Here is an 18,031-nt window from a genome sequence, read left to right as displayed (position 1 = left end):
CCCCTCCCGCACGCCCACCCGCCCAGCCCCCCAACCGTGAGCCCCGCAGAGAGCTGCAGGAAGCAGAGAGCAGCCCCTTCCCACACACCCCCTCTGCGCCACTCCCTCTGTGCCCATGTGACCCAGGCTCTGCAAAACGCCAGCCCAGCTGCTGGGCTGCAAACGCCTGTGGGCAAGAGCCAAAGACATGGCAGGGACCGGGACACAAGCCACCCCGCCCCCCCTCCCCACACAGCCCCCCCCGCCTGCACCGCACACACCCCGCTAGCGTGGATGTCTATTCATCGCCCCTCTCCAGATAGGTATAAATAACATGACAGATGTCTACACAAAGAGTTATTCATATCCCTGCAGCGCACACCCAGAGAGAGAGAAAGGGAACCGGGGGGAGGTGGGGGGGGTGTTAGAAAGAAAACACACCAACTGGCGGGGCAGGGGCACTACTGGTCCTAGCGGGGGTGCCCATGCTACGGCTCCGCTGCACACAGCACAGCAGGCGGGGGAACAAGCATGCCATTTGCTACCACGCGAGGTGCTGGGGAGCGAACAGGGACGCTAGGTCTCGCACATGTGTTGCCCAGGCAGACTCGCGCGCAGCGGCGTCTAACTACACAGGGCTGGAGCCGCAGGCCTGGCCTCCCGCGGGTGGTACTCGATGTCTCTGCTCAGGGCAGGGGTCAGCGGCACAGCCGGGCAGTGGGACCCGCTTGCACGGGGTGTCCCGGGCCAGGCAGCGTGTAAGAGCCAGCAAAATAAAATAAAGCTGGGGCGCTGCTCCCACATGAGGGCAGAGCCACCGCTGTTTTCAGACCACTTTAAGCACTGGGCACAGGAGCAGAGCAGCAGCGAGGATGAAGGGCAGCACACCAGGGAGGTCAAGCAGCCCTTTAATAGCGCCACCCTCCTGCTGTGAGAGTAGAAACGGGGCAAACTCCTGCTGGAGAGTCAGCGACACCCGTGGGCTACGTCCCACCCCCGGCTTCTCCAGCCTACCTCTTCTGCAGGATGCTCTGCCCCATTAGCAGGTGCGCCCCCCAGCCCGTGCCCCCCACCGGCTTTGTTACACAGGATGAGCGTCAGCAGCGAGGCCCGTCCCCTGCACCTGAGAGCAGCTCCACGCCGCACAGACCAGAGCCAAAACCAAACCCTCCTGCAGGTCCAACAGCAAGGAGTCCCTGCCCCAGGCTCAGCCCCACCCTAGAGACGGGGGGGAGAAAGAAGAAAGGGGGGACAGCCAGGCAGCGATCAGACAACCATGCCCTCAGGGCTGGGGCTGTTCACAAACCCATCCAGACAGATGGAGGAGCCAGGTCTGATCCCTGTGCGCCTCTTCTGGGCCACCGCACAGGAGTCAGGAGAGCCCCAGGAAACCGGAGGGAAAGCGGGACTGCAAGGCCGGTGGGAAGGTGACCGGGCACCCCTTAGTTTGGAGGGGACGTCCCCTCTAACTACAGGCCAGCCCCAGCCATGGGGGGAGCCCAGAATCCCTGTTGAGCTGGTGGGGGAGTCACAGAGCGGAGGTGACTCATGCGATGAGCCCTGGAGCAGCCCCAGGCGCTGTGCCAGTGTCTCCAGGGGGTGGCGGGGGCGTCTCTCCTGCTGGGACCGGCCCCAGCCACAAGAGATTTCCCCCTCATGGGCCCAGGTGAACAGACGTCCCTGGCTGCAGGGGAGCCATGGCAGGAGGCTGGGGGTGGTGCTCTAGCAGTGAGGGACGAGTGTCCCAGTGCTCAGCCCGCCCCAGGGTCCAGCTGCTCCTTGATGGGTTCAAGGCTCAACCCCTGGGGCAATTTCTTCTAAGCAGACTCTAGCTCAGGAGAGGCCCCCTCCCCAGACTGGGGGCAGAGCCAGCCAAGGGGAATCCCCAGCCCCCCGGCAGTGAGCCTGGACGGGTAGGAATAGGAGCAGGGGTGCAGGGAGCCGGGGTCCAGGGCAGCCAGCCCAGCCCAGCCCAGCCCAGGATCCCAGGGAGCTCGGCGCTGGGGGGCTGCCGGGAGGGCAGGGACGGAGAGTGCTCCGTGAGCAGCGGGGAGCAGCCGGCTCCTGCCTTCGGGAGGGGCTGGGGCGGCGGGGCCCAAGGCAGCCGGCTCCGCTGCTCGGCCGGTGGCTGGGTTTCAAGGAAGGACAGCTGCGCCCCGTCTGAAATTAGCCCTCGGAAATCAACAGCTGAGCCGCGCCAAGCGCCCGGCCCCGCCCGGCCCGGCCCGCGGGGAGCCGAGCGGGGAGCGAGCGGGGGGCGACCCCCCACCACCACCAGGCGGCGGCGTCTCCTCCCTCCCCGGTGCCCCCCTCCAGGGCGGACCCCGCCGCCAGGCCGCGAGGCAGGGCGCCCCGTCGGGGCAGGGGGCTGGGAGCGCCCCGGACCGGACTGAACCGAACCGGGCCGGGCGCACCTTGGCGTAGAGGCCCCAGGAGAGCTCGGTCTCGATCACCATGACGACGATGCCAAACATGCCGAAGATGAGCGCGTAGTCGCTCAGCCGCTTGCGCTTCTCGAAGAGCGCGCGCCGGTGGCCCAGCCGGTAGCCGATGTTCTGGTGCTTCCGCTTGGGCGCGCGGGCGAAGGCGCCGGGCCCGGCGGGCGGGTGGCGGCGGGCGGCGTTGGCGTGGCGCGGGGGCGGCAGGGCGAGGGCGGCGGCGGCGTGGGCGGGCGGGCCGGGCGGGCGGCCGGCGGCGGCGGCGTGGGCGGGGGGCTCGGGAGACGGCGGCGGCGGGGCGGCCCCCAGGCGCTGCAGCGGCTGCCCCTCGGGCTCAGCCTCCAGCAGGTTGCGGCGCGAGGCGCTGAGGCGGCTGAGCGGCTTCATGACGCCGCCGCTGTACTTGCAGGAGCTCATGGCGATCTCGGTGAAGGGGTTGCTGTCCCGCCGCGGCGCCAGCGGGCTGGGCTGCCGGTGCCGCCCGGGGCCGGGGGCTGGCTCGCCCGGGCTGAGCGGGCTGCCCTGGCGGAGCGCCGGCGAGGCGAGCAGCAGGCGCGGCGGCGGCAGCGGGGGGCCGGCGGGCGGCTCGTCCCCGGGGCGGGGGGTCTCCTCCGGGGCCCCCGCCTCGCGCAGGGGCCCGGGCGCCTCCATGCTGGCGGCGGGGGCCGCCTCAGCGCGCGCCCGGCTGCGGCCCCTGCCCGGCGGCCTGCCTCCCGCGCGCGGGCATGTGCGGGGCGGCGGCGGGCTGGGCGCCTTCGCCGGCCGGGCTGCGGGCGCCTTGTGCTCGGCGGCGGCGCCGGGCCCCGCCCCTCGCGGCCCCGCCCCCTCGCGCCCGCCGGCGCCACCCATTGGCCGGCCCCGCCGCCGGCCCCGCCCCGCTCTCCCGGCGCAGAGCCCGCGGGGCAGGACGGGAGTTGTAGTTGGCCCGCTTGCGAGGGCGGGGCTGGGGCGCCGGGCGGCTGAGGGGCGGGGCCCCGGACTCGGAGGGGGAGGGGTCCGTGCGCGGGGAGGGGCGGGGCGGGGCGGGGCTGTGAAATGCGGGGCGGGGCCGCGATGCCCCGACGGGGCGGGCGGACCGAGGGGGGCGGGCTCCCAGCCGGGGGCTGCGGGGGTTCCGGGGGGGGCGTGCGTGGGTGGGAGTGAAGGGAGGCTTGGGGGCGTGGGGGGGGCTGCAGTATAGCAGGGGCTGAATTCCTCTGCTGGGTGCCCCAGAAGCAGGAATCGGCCCTCTCTGCACAAAGCCTGGGGCAGACCCGGCCCCCCCTCTTCTCTTTGTTCTGCCCCTCACCCCCTCCCGGAGAGCGGGATCCGCTCAGAACTGGCCCCGGGCGGCAGAGCACTGGCAGTTGGGGTGCTGGGGTGACTCACCAACCTCCCCCCCAGTCTGCTCAGTCCCCTGCTGCAGTGTGGGTGCCCCAGCGTGCCGGAGGGGCGCCAGGTGTAAAGTGGCATGGAGGTGACCTGTGTCCCGCACACACGCCGCTCGTGACCCATTGCTAATCTGAGGAGCGGCAGCCGTCTGGTGTGTGAGCGGCCGGCATGACCCCAGGGACTGTGAAATCGGCACAGTGCTCTTTAGACTTAATTAATGTAATCGTTTGGTATTTGGAATTAAACCACAGAAGGTCGGTTTGCAGGAGGGCTGGGGGAGGGTCCCTGGGCTCAAAGATCCATTAGAACAGCCCCTCCAGCCCCTCCCATTTAAAAATGCCAGTTATAAACTGATGAGGGAAATTTCATCCCAGCAGGCCCCTCACTAGTCCTCCGTAGGGCAGGCCTTTCCCCACCGCTGCACTGCAGCCATTTCCGGGCAGGGGTATGGCAGCAGTTTAAGGGCGCAGGCAACACTGCAGGGGGATTTCCTGGACACCGTGGGATTAGCAGAGTTAGAATTGGCTGGGACAAGAGATTTCACAACCTCCCTTCAGGGGAAAGAGCCCTGGGATCACTGATTGTGGCAGCTGCACCACACGTGCTGCTTCAGCGGGAAAGAGCCCCCCACCCCCCACCCCATTGACTCACCAGCCCCATTTCCTCCAGCCTGTCCTGCTCAGCTCTGAGAGCCAGGGCAGATCACAGCCTGAGTCCTAGTCTGCTCTTGTGCTTAACAAGAAAGCTTGCTCTGGCTTCATGCTGTTGGTACCTCGAAGGAAATCTGCCCCTGCCTGCCATGCTCACCTGGAGCCAGTCGCATGCAGGTAAGCGAGACATCGATCACGGTCACGCCAACCAGCAGGAGCGGACGGGATCTGCTTCCCCTCAACGGAAAGGGCAAGCGAGCGGAGCAGCAGGTTGGCCAGAGAACACTTAGCACCGGGGCATTGCCTGGGCTGCAAAGCCAGGTCACTTTCCAGTGGAAGGAAGAGACGGCTACAGTCCCTTTCTTGTGCACGTTTCCATCTGCTTCCTGCCGGCCTCTGCAGTGCTCAGCTCTGGGTTTGGGAAGGGGGTTGCTGGTATCTCACGTGCTTTCCTGTGGCCTTGCTGGACTCGGTGTTTTCTACATGCGGCTCCTGGGCAACTTCAGGCAGGTTGGGGTTGATCTCGAGCCACGTTCTGCTCCGATGCACGTCCAGCCAGGGCTAGGAGTGTTGAACAACCTCTGCACGGCTAGTGTTCTGGCGCCAGCTGCCAGCACGCTGTAGTTACTCTCCATGGCAGTCAGTATGAAGGGTAATGCTCTGCTGGTTCCACGCTGGGACTGACTGTGCCAAGCAGCCGCTTACAGCCACCGGCTTCTTGTCTTGTTCTAGGGGGGATTTCATTCAAAAAATGGCTGTTAGTCGCCGCTGCCGAGTCAGCGGATGCACCCGTCTCCAGGCTGGCAATCCCACATTTTTCAGCCTGGGCTGGCAAACTCCTTCCTCGCTGGGGGACCTCAGTAAACTAAAATGGCCTGGGGCTAATTTGGGGTGGGGGCAGCTGGCTGATTGATACAAGAACCAGGTGAGCATCCTAAGCACAGCTTCTCTGCAGGGCTGTCTCGCACATGCTCTTCTATGAACACCAATCAGATAAAGAAACAGCTCATTACGGGCATGGTCTGCATGGGAGCAAATGCCTGAGCTGCAAACTCCCTGGGTTCTGCAGAGGGGAAGAGAAGGGGTTCATGACATTACCGAGCCCATGTTCCCATTGGGCCTTGATCCTGCGATGGGCCCCTGCCAGGCGTACCATGCGCTTTGTGACAGCCTTTAGTAATGACCTCCCCCAATGAGAACTTCATGGAAAGGAAGCTTAAGAATCACGTTGTCCTGACTGGCTGGTGGCATGTGTGTGTGCATGGCATGCCTGTACAAGCACTGCTCTTTGCTGTCTAACTGTGTGTCATAGGCGCTATACTGTCTCCAGCTGAAGGAGAATCTCCTTTGAGCCAAGCAGCAAATAAGCTCGGAGCTAGAGCAGGAGGATCCACGTTCTGCACCTGGCCGCTGCAGCGGGTTGCCTGGTGGCCCAGAGCCGTGGCTTTGTTGCACCATTTTGAGACTCTCACTTCTTTGCCTTTGTTGATCATCTGCACGTTAAACTCCTGATTCGGGCTTTGATCTCGCAGGCTCTTTGGGATGCACCTGGCTGTCCACGCTGAGGTCAGCAGAGCGCTGGCGTGCGTGAGGAGCGGCACCTGTGTCCGTACTGCCGGATATACACAGCCCCTCTCGCCCTCCCTTCCTGTCCCGCCCTCCCTGTCTGCATGAGCCCCGTGCTGCCAGCGCGGCCCGGCAATCCAAGCCGGTTCCCCTGGAGTTCACAAAGGGGCTAAAAATCCCAGAGCTGCAGCCTCAACGACCCTAGGCCTCTTGCAAAACCTTCCCTTTGCAGAATGAAACTTTATGCCTAACTCAAGCCTGCAGCGTCCCCTGGAATGTGGCGGTTGGGTCCAAGGATGGGCTCCCAGGGGAGGAGCTGCCCCTGCTGGCACGGGGCGTGGCAATGCCGTGGCCTGGCGGAGGAGCAGGACTCTGCCTTTAGAGGTGCCCCTTCACCCCTAGAAGCTAAGAACATCGTGACGTAGAAAGGAGGCCATGTGCCCGTTGGCTGAGCTGCGTGTGCCCCTGCCTGCCATGCACACGATGCCAGATGGGGGTGGTGAGCTGGTCAAAGGACTGCCTTCCTGCGGCAGCGTTAGCGCAGGAGCTGCCCCTGCCAGCTGGGCTGAGGGATCGCCCCGAAGGGTGCCCACTCCCAAACTCTGCCTTCCGGGGGGATCCCGGGAGCAGCCGACGCGGGCTGCTCTTGGACTGGGCTAGATGCACCGTTGCTCTGACCCGCTGCAGCAGCTCCCAGGTAACCACGGTCGGTGCCTGCTGGCCTCTGCCCCATGCCCCGGTGGTGGTCAAAGCACGCTCCTGGCAGTGCTTGGGGGGGGGGGGAGCCTTGCCTTGCCCTCCAAGCCTCCCCCTCCCTGGCCTGTGCCCACTGCTCTGCCTCAGCTGCCTGTCTCTGTCGTGCAGGCCAGTTGTCTGCTCGTGTGCAGTGGTCTCCCGGGGCTCCACCCGCACTGGGGGGGTGAGGGGGACTGTTCCCAGAGCTCCCACAGGGAGAGGAGGGGGCGGGGAGGTGTTCCAGGGGCTGGGCCAGGCTCCCATTTCTTGCTGGTACATCCCCCGTTGCCCAGCGGGGTTCTTTGCAGGTCGAGCCCTGACCCCCTCTCCCCCGGCTGCGGCCTGCCCTCACTGTGCCTGACAGCTCTGCATGGGGATCACCAGGCTGCTAGCATCGAGCGCTGCCAGGCGCCCGGCCCACTGCCCGGCCCCGCCACCTGCCGCAGCTGCCAGGCTCGAAGCCACCACAGGTGCTGGGGCTGTCGAGCACCCAGACTGGGGCTGCACCCCCAGACAGTGGGGCAAAGGGGGCAGCCTCCCCAGCAGTGCTGTATGGCGCCCCCACCCCAACTGAGGCTGCCATAAGGGTTGCCATGGACACCGCCTGCCACACTGACAACACGCAGCCGCGCTGGCTCAGGGGGAGCGATTGCACAGACCGTGGGAACTTCGCAGCTGAGCCGCACGCAGCTGGACCTGCCCCTGGGGCTGGCATGGGGCACGGGCGGGCCAGCGTGTGCACAGAGGGGAGCAGATGCCAGCGCAGCTCTCACTAGCAAGCCGCTGCCCTGCACCCCCCCTTGGAACCAGGGTGGCCATTAGGCTGCTGCCTGGGGAGTGGGGGCCGGCGGGGGGAGTTCTGTAGCGTGACACACACCAGGCTTGGCCCGTCGTGTCTCAGCCTGCAGGCGCCGAAGCTGCTGGAAGAGGGAATAGCATCTCCCCCTTTGTTCTTGGCATTGTGCTGCTGGCTCTCCAGGACGTCCCATCGTCACCCAGGCAGATGCCACCAGGGCTTCCCCTGTCCCTCTGTGTTCAGCCGGGCCTAACGCCAACCCCCAGGACTCCTGGGTTCTGTCCCTGGCGCTGGGCAGGGAGTGGAGTGGGTTAGAGCCCCGAAGCCCTTTCGCTGCATCCTGTGTCATTGCAGAGTGGCCGCGGGGCCCCAGAGCCTGCTGCAGCCACAGTCCAGGCGGGTGCAATCTTCCCAGCGTGGCTGCGCGCCCTGTAGCGGTTTTTGTGCCCGTTCCAGCTCTCTGGGTGACGAAGGCTGCGCTGCAGTGCGGACACAACCTGTCGGGTCCAGTGACATTATCAGGGCCCTCGAGCCCTGGCCTGGGTGTCAGACGCCCATGGGCCGCCTGGCACCACGTCTGCATATCTTGGGCGGGGGCGGCCTGTCTTGTTCACTCCCAGCTGGTACCAACACTGTCCCCAGGCAGCAAACCTGCCTCCTCTGGGAAAGAGCTGGGCCTGAACCCACAGAGCCCACGGGCTGCGGAGGGAGGAGTCACAAACAGCTGTTTGGGAGCGTGGCTGTACTCCCTTCCCACAGCCCAGGCAGAACCCAGAGTCCTGCCCCTCAGCACCCCGCCCCGGCTCCAGCTGCTAGCCCTGCCCAGGGTGCCGTCCACAGAGCCAGCCTCCTCCTCTGCCTCTTCGGGCCCAATCCTGCAGGGTGCGGCGCACTCCCAGCTGCTGGTGTCCCTGGGAGGAGGATGCTCAGCACCTGCAGGATTGGGCCCCTCCTCTGTCGCTAATCCCCAGGATTTGGGTGTAATCCCTGTTCCTGAATGGGCTGCACTAGCATCCAAGTGGCTTCTAGGTCTCCCGAAGGGCAGCAGCTGGGAGGGCATCTGGAGGGCTGGGAGGACGCGAGCAGGCGCCTGCAGCAGGAGTGTGGTCCAGCGGGTGCCCAGGAGCTGGCAGGGGCAGGCAGGCCCAGGCGAGCACCCAGCCGGCAAGGCCAGGCAGTCGGTATCCCCACAGCTGGGCACTGGGGGGCTGGAGCTGCTCTCCTGGAGCCAGGCTCTGCGCTGGTTAATGACAGTGGCACAGGCGTGGGCCGGGGGGAGACAGTCCAACACCGGCACCCGCCTCTCCTCCTCCAGCCCCGTGTCCTGCCTGGAGCCAGGGTGTCGCCCAGGTGCTGCCAGGCATGATGCGTGCCAGGGTCCGTATGTGCCAGGCAAGCCCTGCCCCACGCGCTCTTTAGTGGCAGGATGGAAAGACAATTTGAAAAGGGCCGCCCCCCTGCCCCCCTGGCTCCCATAAGTTCCTGACAAGCCGTGGGCATGATCCAGGGGGCACGTGTCTGGCATTACCACCTACACGCCCTCCCTGCAGCTTCTGCGCTGGCCGGGGTTCCTGCCCTCCCCCACCCCCCTGGGAGGTATGGCGGGGGTGAGGCCCCCTCGCCCCCAGGTTTGCCATGTCAGGGGCCATCTGTCACCAGGCCTCAGGCTCTGTCCCCAGCTGGGCAGAGAACAAGCCAAGGGGCCATGGCGCCCCCCCCCACCTTTGTAGTCAGCACCAAGTACCAGCACCTCCCCCAGCCCATCTGCCAGGGACCTGTGCCCTACCCCCCGGGGTGGGGGACATCAGTGCAGGGCTGGACAGCAGGACCCCCGTCCTCCTGCAGGAGGGGCGGCTGCAGAACAATTAATGGCTGCCCCCCTCATCAGCAGGCTCCCCTCTGCCCCCTGCCAGGCTGCCACAGCCTTGGCACGGGTCCCTCTCTCTGCCCAGCTTCGTGCCCTGCAGCTCGACGGATGGGGCAGCCTGGCAGAGTCCCCTGGAGATGCAGTGGGGGGAGGGGGTGTTGCCCTCCCAGAGATGGGGTCCAGGCCTCCCCCCAGAGGACGTGCCGTGGGGCATGCCCCCCAGCCACAGTGCAGTTCAAGGTGATGCTGCCCTTTCACAGAGCCCCCCCAGCTGCTGGGATTATGCAACGTCTGCGCTAATCTCCTTAGAGCGATTTTTGACCAGGCTGAGGGGAGCAGACAGAGGGTGCGGATTACGGGCAACAGCTGGAGGTGGGAGTTATTGGAGCCCCTCACTGCCGGCTTGGCGCAGGGTGCCCCTCCTCCCGTTGTGCTGCAGCAGCAGGCACAGTCCCCTGGGACTCCCTGGCCTGGGCCTGGCCCCTGTGGGTAGCACGGGGCTGGTCTCCAGCTGTCCTGTTCACCGCACGCAAACCAAAGCCAGATCAAACCCGTGCTGCATTCTGCAGTGTAAACGCGCCGGATTTCTGAGACTCCAGAGCACTAAGCGCCCAGAGCCGAGACGAAGCAGGCTGCTCTCAGGACAGACACACACCTCACCCCCTGGCTGGCTCTGCTGGGCCCCGCTCGCACGCCTCCCTGCAGACCGCCACACCCGGCAAGCAGGGACAGGAACCCCCTGGAATGGAAAGGGACGGCTTACAACGTCCACATGCCACAGGCACCGCCCGCATTTCAGGGTCTCTCCCCTCAGGCCTCTAAATCACGGGGTGTCTGTGAAACTGTCGGCCCCAGGGACTCACCCACAAAGCCAGGAACTGAACCAGCCCAGCCCTGAGACCCAGCCCATCCTGCCTTCCCCAGGCTGGGACGCGGAGGATTGGCTGAGTGGGGTGTGCAGCTCTGCCCCACCGAGGACCCAAACTTGGTGCAACCGTGGGAGGTCTCCAGTCGCAAGCCCCCGTGCTGCTGACAGTGGAGGTCAGGCTGCTGCTCACTGTGCTGCTCAGCACCCCCAGCCCCCATTAATGCACCGGGAGTGTGGCTGGAGGGCTGGCTCCCGCAGACAGAGGGGTGCAGGCCCAGCCGCTGCCTGTCCTCCAGCTAGTCCCGCCCAGGCTCCCAGTGCTGCCCCGCGCAGCAGGGACCTGCCACAGCTCCTGCCGGCTCCCAGGCCGTGTGCAATGAATTGGGGAGGGGGAAAGCGGCCTGCACGGCCCCTGCACTCACACCCCGTCGAGGTCTAGGAGCAGGCTGCTGGGGCCCAGGCCAGAACCCCCGGCCCTCCTCTTATCACCTCGCTGCAGCCCACGAGGCAGCATCCTCAAGTCCCTCCACCCCGCCCCAGCCCAGCCAGCTGCTCCTGCGGGAAACAGGATTGCAGTGGTTAGTTATTAGAGCCGCTCCTGCTGCTGCTTCGGACGTGGCTAAGCCACAGGGAATTGGCTGCAGCAAACCCATTAACCGCAGCACCTGCCACGCCGGCCCGAGTTAAACCGCTCACTCGTGCGCACCGGGCGAGGCTCCTGGCGCTCGGAGGGGTACGGCCCCGGGGCTCCAGCCTGCGCTTTTCCTCCCCACAGATGAGCAAGAACAGATCCAAACCAACCTGCCGCCGCCACCCACACAGGATTCCCCCCCGACCCCCGCTGGTGGCAAGATCTCAAACTTGCTTTAACTTTGGTCTGTGCTGGTCGCTGTGATGGCCCCAGCCTCAGCCCCCTGCTATCCCTGCCCTGCCCCCCATTCTGCTGGTGCCCCCCACCCCGTCTCCCAGCTCAATCCATTCCTTGAGCCACGTGTGAAATGTGGACAAATGTTCACTAGGGACCAACAGCCACGTCCTCCAGCCTTGGGCTTGGCTCCGGGGGCTGCCAAGCCAGCGAGTCCCGTCCCCTGTCCCGACCAGAGCCTGACTCCCTAGAAGGAAAAGGTCCTGTGTCCCATTCCCCACCCCCTGGGCCAGCCAGCCCAGGCCTGGGCCAAAGCAGAGCTGCTGTGGGAAGCTATTCCCGCCTGGAGAAAGCCGGGCCCACGGCTGGCAGCCACTAGAGAGCTGCAGATTCAGCCTGAGCAGCGAGGATGGGCCTGGTCCCAGCACCAGCCCCGAACCACAGGAAACTGGGCCAAGGGGCAGGATGAGACCCACCCCCCAGCCTCACAAGGGTTGCCCTGCTCCTGCCCGGCAAGGCTCCTTCCTCCTCTTCCTGACATGCTTTGGGCCCCAGAACTGGGGGGGAGGGGAGGGTTGTGCTCAGCCCGGCTGGGAGCGACCTGGGGCAATGGATACACCAGGGGAAGGACACATCCTGTCTGTAGCTGAGAGCAGCTGCAGGTTGTAACTGGGGCCTGGCACTGCCCCCATCACTCTCCAGATGGGGCGCCCCACGCTCCAGTCCCCACATCTACCACGCCATTAGGCAGCAGCCATGCCCCCAGCTGGCTGTTAACCAGCCTCATGCGCCATGGAGCCAGTCGCCAGCTGTCCTGGGACAGTGCCAGGGAAAAGCTGCTCCTCTCACCCCACGCTGCCTCTGGGGAGGGGGAGGGTTGAGCCCCATCCCCCAGGCAGCCCCTCCCCCATTACCCTAGCACAGGGGCTGGGATTTAAGGCCCCTTACACTCTGTGAATAACAGGCATGCAGGTCGGCGTGTCTCACCTTTATTCCAGGCGTGGTGACACCGCGTTGCTATTGCCCCCCGGTGGGGGCAGGGCAGGTGGTGCTAGAGCAGGGCAGATACACGTCAGCAGAGTCACACGCCTGGCGACGCAGCCCCGCACACGGCTGAAGACCCAGCTTAGCTCAGGCAAAGCAAGTCAGCAAAGGTCTGCAACACCTCTGAGCCCAACCTCCCCTGCAGGGCCACATGCGGCCGGTCCTCGGCCGGGGCATACATCTCCCTCCGAGCAGCCCCGGGCCCGGGAGCTGCGGGGAGCGTCCGCGTGCCCAGGCAGGGAATGGCTGGTGAGTAACTGTCCTCACGGGGTCTGCGGCAGGAGAGCAGATGGGCCCCATGAGCAGAAAGCAGGGCAGGGTGGAGCAGGCTGGTGCATGGGCCTCTGTGACGGCCGGCTGCCTCACCTGGCAGGAAGGCACAGTTAGCCACCCCCATGGGCACAGCCGTGCAGGGAGGCTGGCGGCAAAGCAAGGGGGAAGCGGTGCTGGACAGGCATGGCCCAGGCGACGGCAGGCGCAGGCCATGCTGCTAGTGAGGCAGGAGGCAGAGGTACCGGTTAGACGGGACAGCGAACAGGGACAGAGCAGCCTTGGCCTGAGCCAGGGGTTCTCACACTAGCGGTCGCCACCCCTTAGGGGGTCACCACAGCAAACGTTTGAGAACCCGGGGCTGAGCGCGGAGCACTGTGCCCTCTGGCGGCAGAGAGGGCGGCTGCAGCTAATTATAGAGACGGGAAGGAGTCATGTCATCCGTGACCCTGGCCTGTCCTCCTGCCCCCAGAGGCGCAGAGCCCCTGCTCCGGGTCCCACCCAGGTGACGGGGGATCGCCCGGAGGCTGAGGATAGGGCAAAAGGCCAGGGACCTGCTCGGGGTTCTGCTGGAAAACGAGGTTTGGTCCCAGGCAGACGGCCCGCAGGGGAAAGGCTGAACAGCGCCTGCCACAGGGAAGAGACTCTGGGTGCAGCCCCCATTCAGCACTCCTGCCCTCCCCCTTCGCTGCCAGGTCTGCGGTGCCTCGCACAATGGGGCCCCCAACGCGGACGCCCCCGTTCCCTCCAGTCTGTGTCCCTGGGCCGTGCCCGGCCGTGCCGGCAGCTCGCAGGAAGCTAGAGCTGGCTGCCAACGAAGCGCAGCAGCTTCTCCAGCTGGCTGTCCAGGGAGAGCTCGTCCCCGTCGTTGGTGATGACCCAGTCGAAGGTCACGCCCTGGTCCAGGCCACACTCGGACTCTGCGTCGTCCACTCCTGGGGAGGAACGAACAGAGATGAGGGCTCCTGCACAGATCGATGGGGAGAGGGTGGTCGCCCACTGCCCCCAACCTGCGCTGGCCCCGTGCTCCCAATCCTGGCTGGGACGGGGGGACGGGGGGAGGGTGGCCACAGAGCGAGAGCACCAGACAGGGAAGGGGCGTTACCAGGTAACACTACCACCACGCCCAGCACAGCCAGGCAAACGCTGCTGCTCCCCAGCCACCCGAGCCAGCCTGGGAAACGGCTCCCCCCCTGCTCCTCACCCAGCCGCGGCTGTGCCACAGCGCACCAGCTCAGCAGGCTGGGCGCACCACCTGGAGGAGCAGCAGCTGCTGGGAGTGCAGTACGGCCACCCCCCCCCCCCGTGATTCTTCTGGGGGGTCTCTTCAAGGCCCAGCTCCTGGAGTCAGGTGCTTGGAGGTGAATCTCCACTCTCCTTTAGAGCCGAGGGAGAGTGCCTAGCGCTTCTGGGGCACAGGGAAACGTGACCCCAGTGTGACCGAAAGGCGCAGAGACCACGAGGCAAAGACCTGAACCTCTGCCCCGCAGATCTGCTGGTGCCGGAAGACGGGGCAGAACCTGGCAGTTCTCGGCTGGTGTCCTTATGTCCTTATGCCAGTCCCCTGGGGTGCCGCTCACCCGCCACAAACACCCATTTCCTCCTCTTCCTCGCCTCCTCTGACGCCACCACCCGCACGAGCTGCACCGCAGGCCCGTACACGTCCTGGAACCACTCCACGTCCGACAGGCGCCGGGCGTCACTTACCACCTGCCCAGGGAAGGAGAGATCAGGGTGGGGCTGCCGGCCGGGGGGACGGGCTCCGGGCTGCCCCTGCCCCTGCCCGGTCCGGTCCCCTCCTTACCCAGACAGGCTGCGTTGCGCCCTCCACCACGATCCTGCAGAAGAACCCAGGGTCCGTGCCGCGCTTCTCCTCGCCCCAGCGGATCATGTCCTGCCGGTAGCTCTCTTTGTAGTTGCTGGAGTCCAGCAGCCGCCGGAAATCCAGCCCGTGCTCCTGCAGAGAGACGAGGTGGCGCTGAGCACGGCCGCGCCGCACCGCGCCGAGCAGCGCCGGGGCCGCGGGGGGCTGGGGGCGGTACCTTGGCATACTGCTCCTTGAGGGGTGCGGACAGCTGCAGGATGGCGCAGACCTCGGGCCCCAACCTGCGGAGGAAGGCACAGCTGGTGGGGGGGCCCCGATCCCTGCCCCCCCTTGGCAGAGAGACATTTACCGCCCCCAGGGGCGCCCCAGGGGGGCGGGCAGCGAGCTGCCCCCTCAGAGCCCAGCCCCGCCCCGCCCCGGGGGGGCCCCGGCCCAAGCCCCAGCCCAGCCCCGGGGGGGCTCTGCAGCCTCTCCCAGGGGGTCCCGCGTTCAGGTGGGGAGGGGCCAAACCCAGGGCTGGACCGGGCCACTCCAGTAACATTCCCACGCCCCCTCCGAGGCCTTACACCCCCCCACTGCCCCTCCCCCCCGCTGCGCTGCCCCGCCCCGCCCCCATCGCCTAGGCTCCTCCCCCCTGCTCTGAGCTGCGTCATTGCGTCACCCCACCACAACAGCCTCTGGATCGCCCCCCTCGGCCCGGCCCGGCCCGGCCCGGTACCGGTTCTGCAGTTCCTCCGCCAGGAAGTCCTTGCCCGACTTCCTCTTGCCGCTCAGCAGCAGCACCAGCCGCGGCAGCCGGGCCATGGGGCTGCGGGCCGGGACTGACACCTTCCCCCCCTCGCCCCACGCACATGGGCCCGCCCGGGAGAGACCATGGGGGGGGGGAGGAAGCTGGACACCCCTACCTGCCCGGACTCTTGCGGCCTGCAGCTCCACCCCCTCGGGCCCGACGTGGTACAGTCCGTACCCTCACGTGGTACAGACCACGCCCCCTTCTGCTCGACATGGGCCGGGGCAGCCCAGGGACTGCCGCGGAGCGCTACCACCACCGCCCGCCAGGGGGAGAGGGCAGCGGTGCGTCTGGGAAGGGGCGGAGTCACGCCCGCCGGGGGCGGAGCTATGGAGGCTCCTCCCCCTGAGCATGGGGGAGCTGGGTTTTTTTGGCGTGGGCCTCGTGTCCCCCCCCCAGGGGGGGCAGGGCCGGATTCCCAGTTAGGCCCAGTAGGCACCTGCCTGGGCACAGGCGTTCTGGGGGCCCCTAAGCAGTGGCAGATAACCCGGGCTGGCCTAGGGGGGCTCCCCCCCTCGCCTGAACCCTGGCACTCTAGCCCTGCCCCTGGTCAGGTCAGAGATGCCCCAGGGCCCCCTGGCCTCCCCACCCCCTGTGCAGAAAACATGCCGGTCTGGGAGGGGGGGGGCTGAAGATGCTGTTCCTAGGGGGTGAGTAAGGTGTAAATCTGGCCCTGACTGGGGGGGGGAGCTGGGCCCAGTCCCCCCCCCAGCTCACTCCTGCCCCTCCCAGCACTGAGCCCCCCCTCGCAGCACAGGCCCCCTGCCCAGCCACCAGCACAGGCCCACCAGACATTGGGGCCAGCACTGACTGCAGGGGGGAGAGCGCCTCCTGAGCCCCGCCCCCACCCCGACTGTGCCCCAGTGACCCCCCCAGCACCATGTGCCCTGCACCAGCAGCTCCTGACACTCAGCCAGCTGCGCCCTGCAAGCTACCTTCTCTGACGGTGCCTCACCTCTGTAACTCAGCATAGCCCCCTCTCACTCAGCCAGCCAGCACGTGGGGCAGACCCACGGTAGGGCTTGTGCTGAGTTTCCCCCCCCCGTCAGTCATCACTGGCCCCGAGGCCTGGCTGGGACCTGGCTTCTCAGTGTTAGCATCTTTCACATCCTGCAGCGGCGTGGTGTGGAGCCGCATTTCCTGGCAGGGCCCCAGCGAGAGCCAGGGCTTGGGGTGGCAGGAAACCACCAGCGGAGAGTGGGTAGGAGGCAGGAGCCAGAGCGCGTTGTCGTGGGGCTCAGCGCTGCCAGGAAACCCCGCTCCTCTGACCCTGCCAGGCAGGCTTCTCCCACAGCACAGGCTGCAGGAACCTGCCAACCTGGGGACCCTAGATATGCAGGGGGCCAGCCACACTCAGGGCAGGGTTGAGCTATGGAGCAGGGGCCCCAAAACATTGCCTAGCCCATTCTGCGCCCTCCACCCCGCACCTGTATCCTGGAGGCGAGGCTGCAGTGGAGAGCGGGGAAGTGATGCTCTGCTCTGTTCCTGAGCCCAGCGTGCTCCCCCCAGCCCCACGCACTGGCAAACCACAGTGTGCGTCACTCAGGGGATAAAGTCCACATCCACCCTCAGCACTGCCAGCCCCTCGCACGCAGGAAGGCAGCTGCCTTCCTGCCCCATTTGGCCTCCCTGGGCCGCCACCGCCTCTGTGCACCGGGGACCTGGCCCTGTGGAAGTGCCATGCACAGCAGGCAATGCCAGCTCTGTGCCCCAGGCTCTGACCCAGCAGGGCAGGCTGGTAGCCATGTCCTGGCCCCCTCGGGACAGCAGGAAAACAGGCACATTGGGGGTGATCTCACCCCTTTCCCTGCTCTTCTCCCAACAGCTCAAGCGCTGGGAGCGAGGTGGAGCCCATCCTTTGTGACCATACCCAGGAGGAGCAACTGCAACTGGACCTGCAACGGGGCAGATGGTCCTTACCCGTTCTGCTCCTGCGCCGCCTTGTTCTAACGGCTGCACCTGGGAGCAGCCCCCTCCCTCTGCCCCTCCTTGGCATTTCATGCCGTGGGGCTCAACACTTCTGCTGCTGTGTGAGCCAACATGAATTCCTCTTCGGAGCCGAAGCTGTGAAACCAAGGCCTGAGACCCAGCCAGGTACGGGGTGTACCCCGAGGGACTGCACCAGCCTGCAAACTGCACGGTTCTGCTGCGAATCCGATGGCCAGCTGTGGACTTTACAGTCACTTACATGGATCTGATTGCTTTGGCCATTTAACATTTCTCTTACCGTTTGTTTCTTTCCGGGGGGGGCTGTGTTCCCGCCTAGCGCCTTCCCCCGCACCAGTTTGCATGGTCACAGGCCCCGCACTAACACACTGGGGCCTGTGACTGGCGCTGCAGGTGACTCTGGGGGCGGATCCCTTCTCAGTGGGGTGTGAGCATGGGACAGCACCAGTTCCAGGGAGACCTGGATGCAGCTCATCTTTCCTGGCATGTAGCGAGGAGGCGCCTTTGTGCCCAAGCGTCTGTCTCTCGCTCTCCTAGGGTGGCTGCACCCAGGGATAATTAGCCAAGCACACCAGGAAATGGGGCGCGACCCCCGTCTGTCTGGTCCCAGCTGGCTCAGCAGAAGATGCAAGGACCCCACGGTAGCAGAGGGGGATGATCTCACCCTTGACTCACAGTGGAAAAGATTGATTACAAAGCCGCAGCCCTGTTCCCAGCCTGGGCAGCGCCTGCCTCTCACCTCCACGCCGCTGGGCGCTAGGGGAAGAGCTGCTGGGCACAGGGCAGTTGGGCTGCTCCACGCTGGACACAGGAGCTCGGAGCAGACCCAGCGTGTTGCCGCTTTCACCGGCTCTTTGCTGCTGCCCGGCTGCAATGCACCTACGGCATTTCCAGGAGGCTGCTTCTGCCTGTCACCCCCGGCCTAGTGCGGGCATTTCCTGCAGCCGGCTGGGCCGGATGCCCAGGGCCAGAGCCTCTAACCCTAACTCCAGCCCGGGGTTGCTGTTCTGGCACCCAGCA

The 18,031-nt window shown here is 66.2% G+C and overlaps 2 protein-coding genes across 2 annotated transcripts in view; both read right to left on the bottom strand.

Annotated features, from left to right (window-relative positions):
- KCNN3 (potassium calcium-activated channel subfamily N member 3) overlaps window positions 1-3,145 on the bottom strand; it is a 59,310-nt gene extending 56,165 nt beyond the window's left edge. The window contains exon 1 of the mRNA XM_067539224.1: window positions 2,394-3,145. Coding sequence (XP_067395325.1) covers window positions 2,394-3,068 — 675 coding nt within the window. The 5' untranslated portion in view covers window positions 3,069-3,145. The remainder of the gene's footprint in view (window positions 1-2,393) is intronic.
- An 8,963-nt stretch (window positions 3,146-12,108) lies between these two features.
- PMVK (phosphomevalonate kinase) lies at window positions 12,109-15,143 on the bottom strand. Its single transcript, XM_067539223.1, has 5 exons — window positions 14,993-15,143; window positions 14,492-14,555; window positions 14,254-14,406; window positions 14,030-14,159; window positions 12,109-13,384 (listed from the first exon to the last, which is right to left on the bottom strand). The coding sequence occupies exons 1-5, from the start codon at window positions 15,076-15,078 to the stop codon at window positions 13,248-13,250; spliced, it is 570 nt and encodes a 189-aa protein (XP_067395324.1). The 5' UTR covers window positions 15,079-15,143; the 3' UTR covers window positions 12,109-13,247.
- Window positions 15,144-18,031: the final 2,888 nt, after the last annotated feature.

The sequence above is a fragment of the Emydura macquarii genome, unplaced genomic scaffold (genome assembly GCF_026122565.2).
Source record: "Emydura macquarii macquarii isolate MOO-44397 ecotype Brisbane River unplaced genomic scaffold, CSIRO-AGI_Emac_v2 contig_527, whole genome shotgun sequence".
Classification (NCBI taxonomy): domain Eukaryota; kingdom Metazoa; phylum Chordata; order Testudines; family Chelidae; genus Emydura; species Emydura macquarii.
This window is presented reverse-complemented; position numbering and strand designations above follow the sequence as displayed.

Excerpts from the sequence above, each read along its gene's own strand:
- PMVK (XM_067539223.1), bottom strand. The coding sequence starts at position 15,078 with ATGGCCCGGCTGCCGCGGCTGGTGCTGCTGCTGAGCGGCAAGAGGAAG. Across the intron at positions 14,556-14,992 it reads GCGGAGGAACTGCAGAACCG|GTTGGGGCCCGAGGTCTGCG; the intron begins GTACCGGGCCGG and ends CTTCCTCCGCAG. Across the intron at positions 14,407-14,491 it reads TCAAGGAGCAGTATGCCAAG|GAGCACGGGCTGGATTTCCG; the intron begins GTACCGCCCCCA and ends GTCTCTCTGCAG.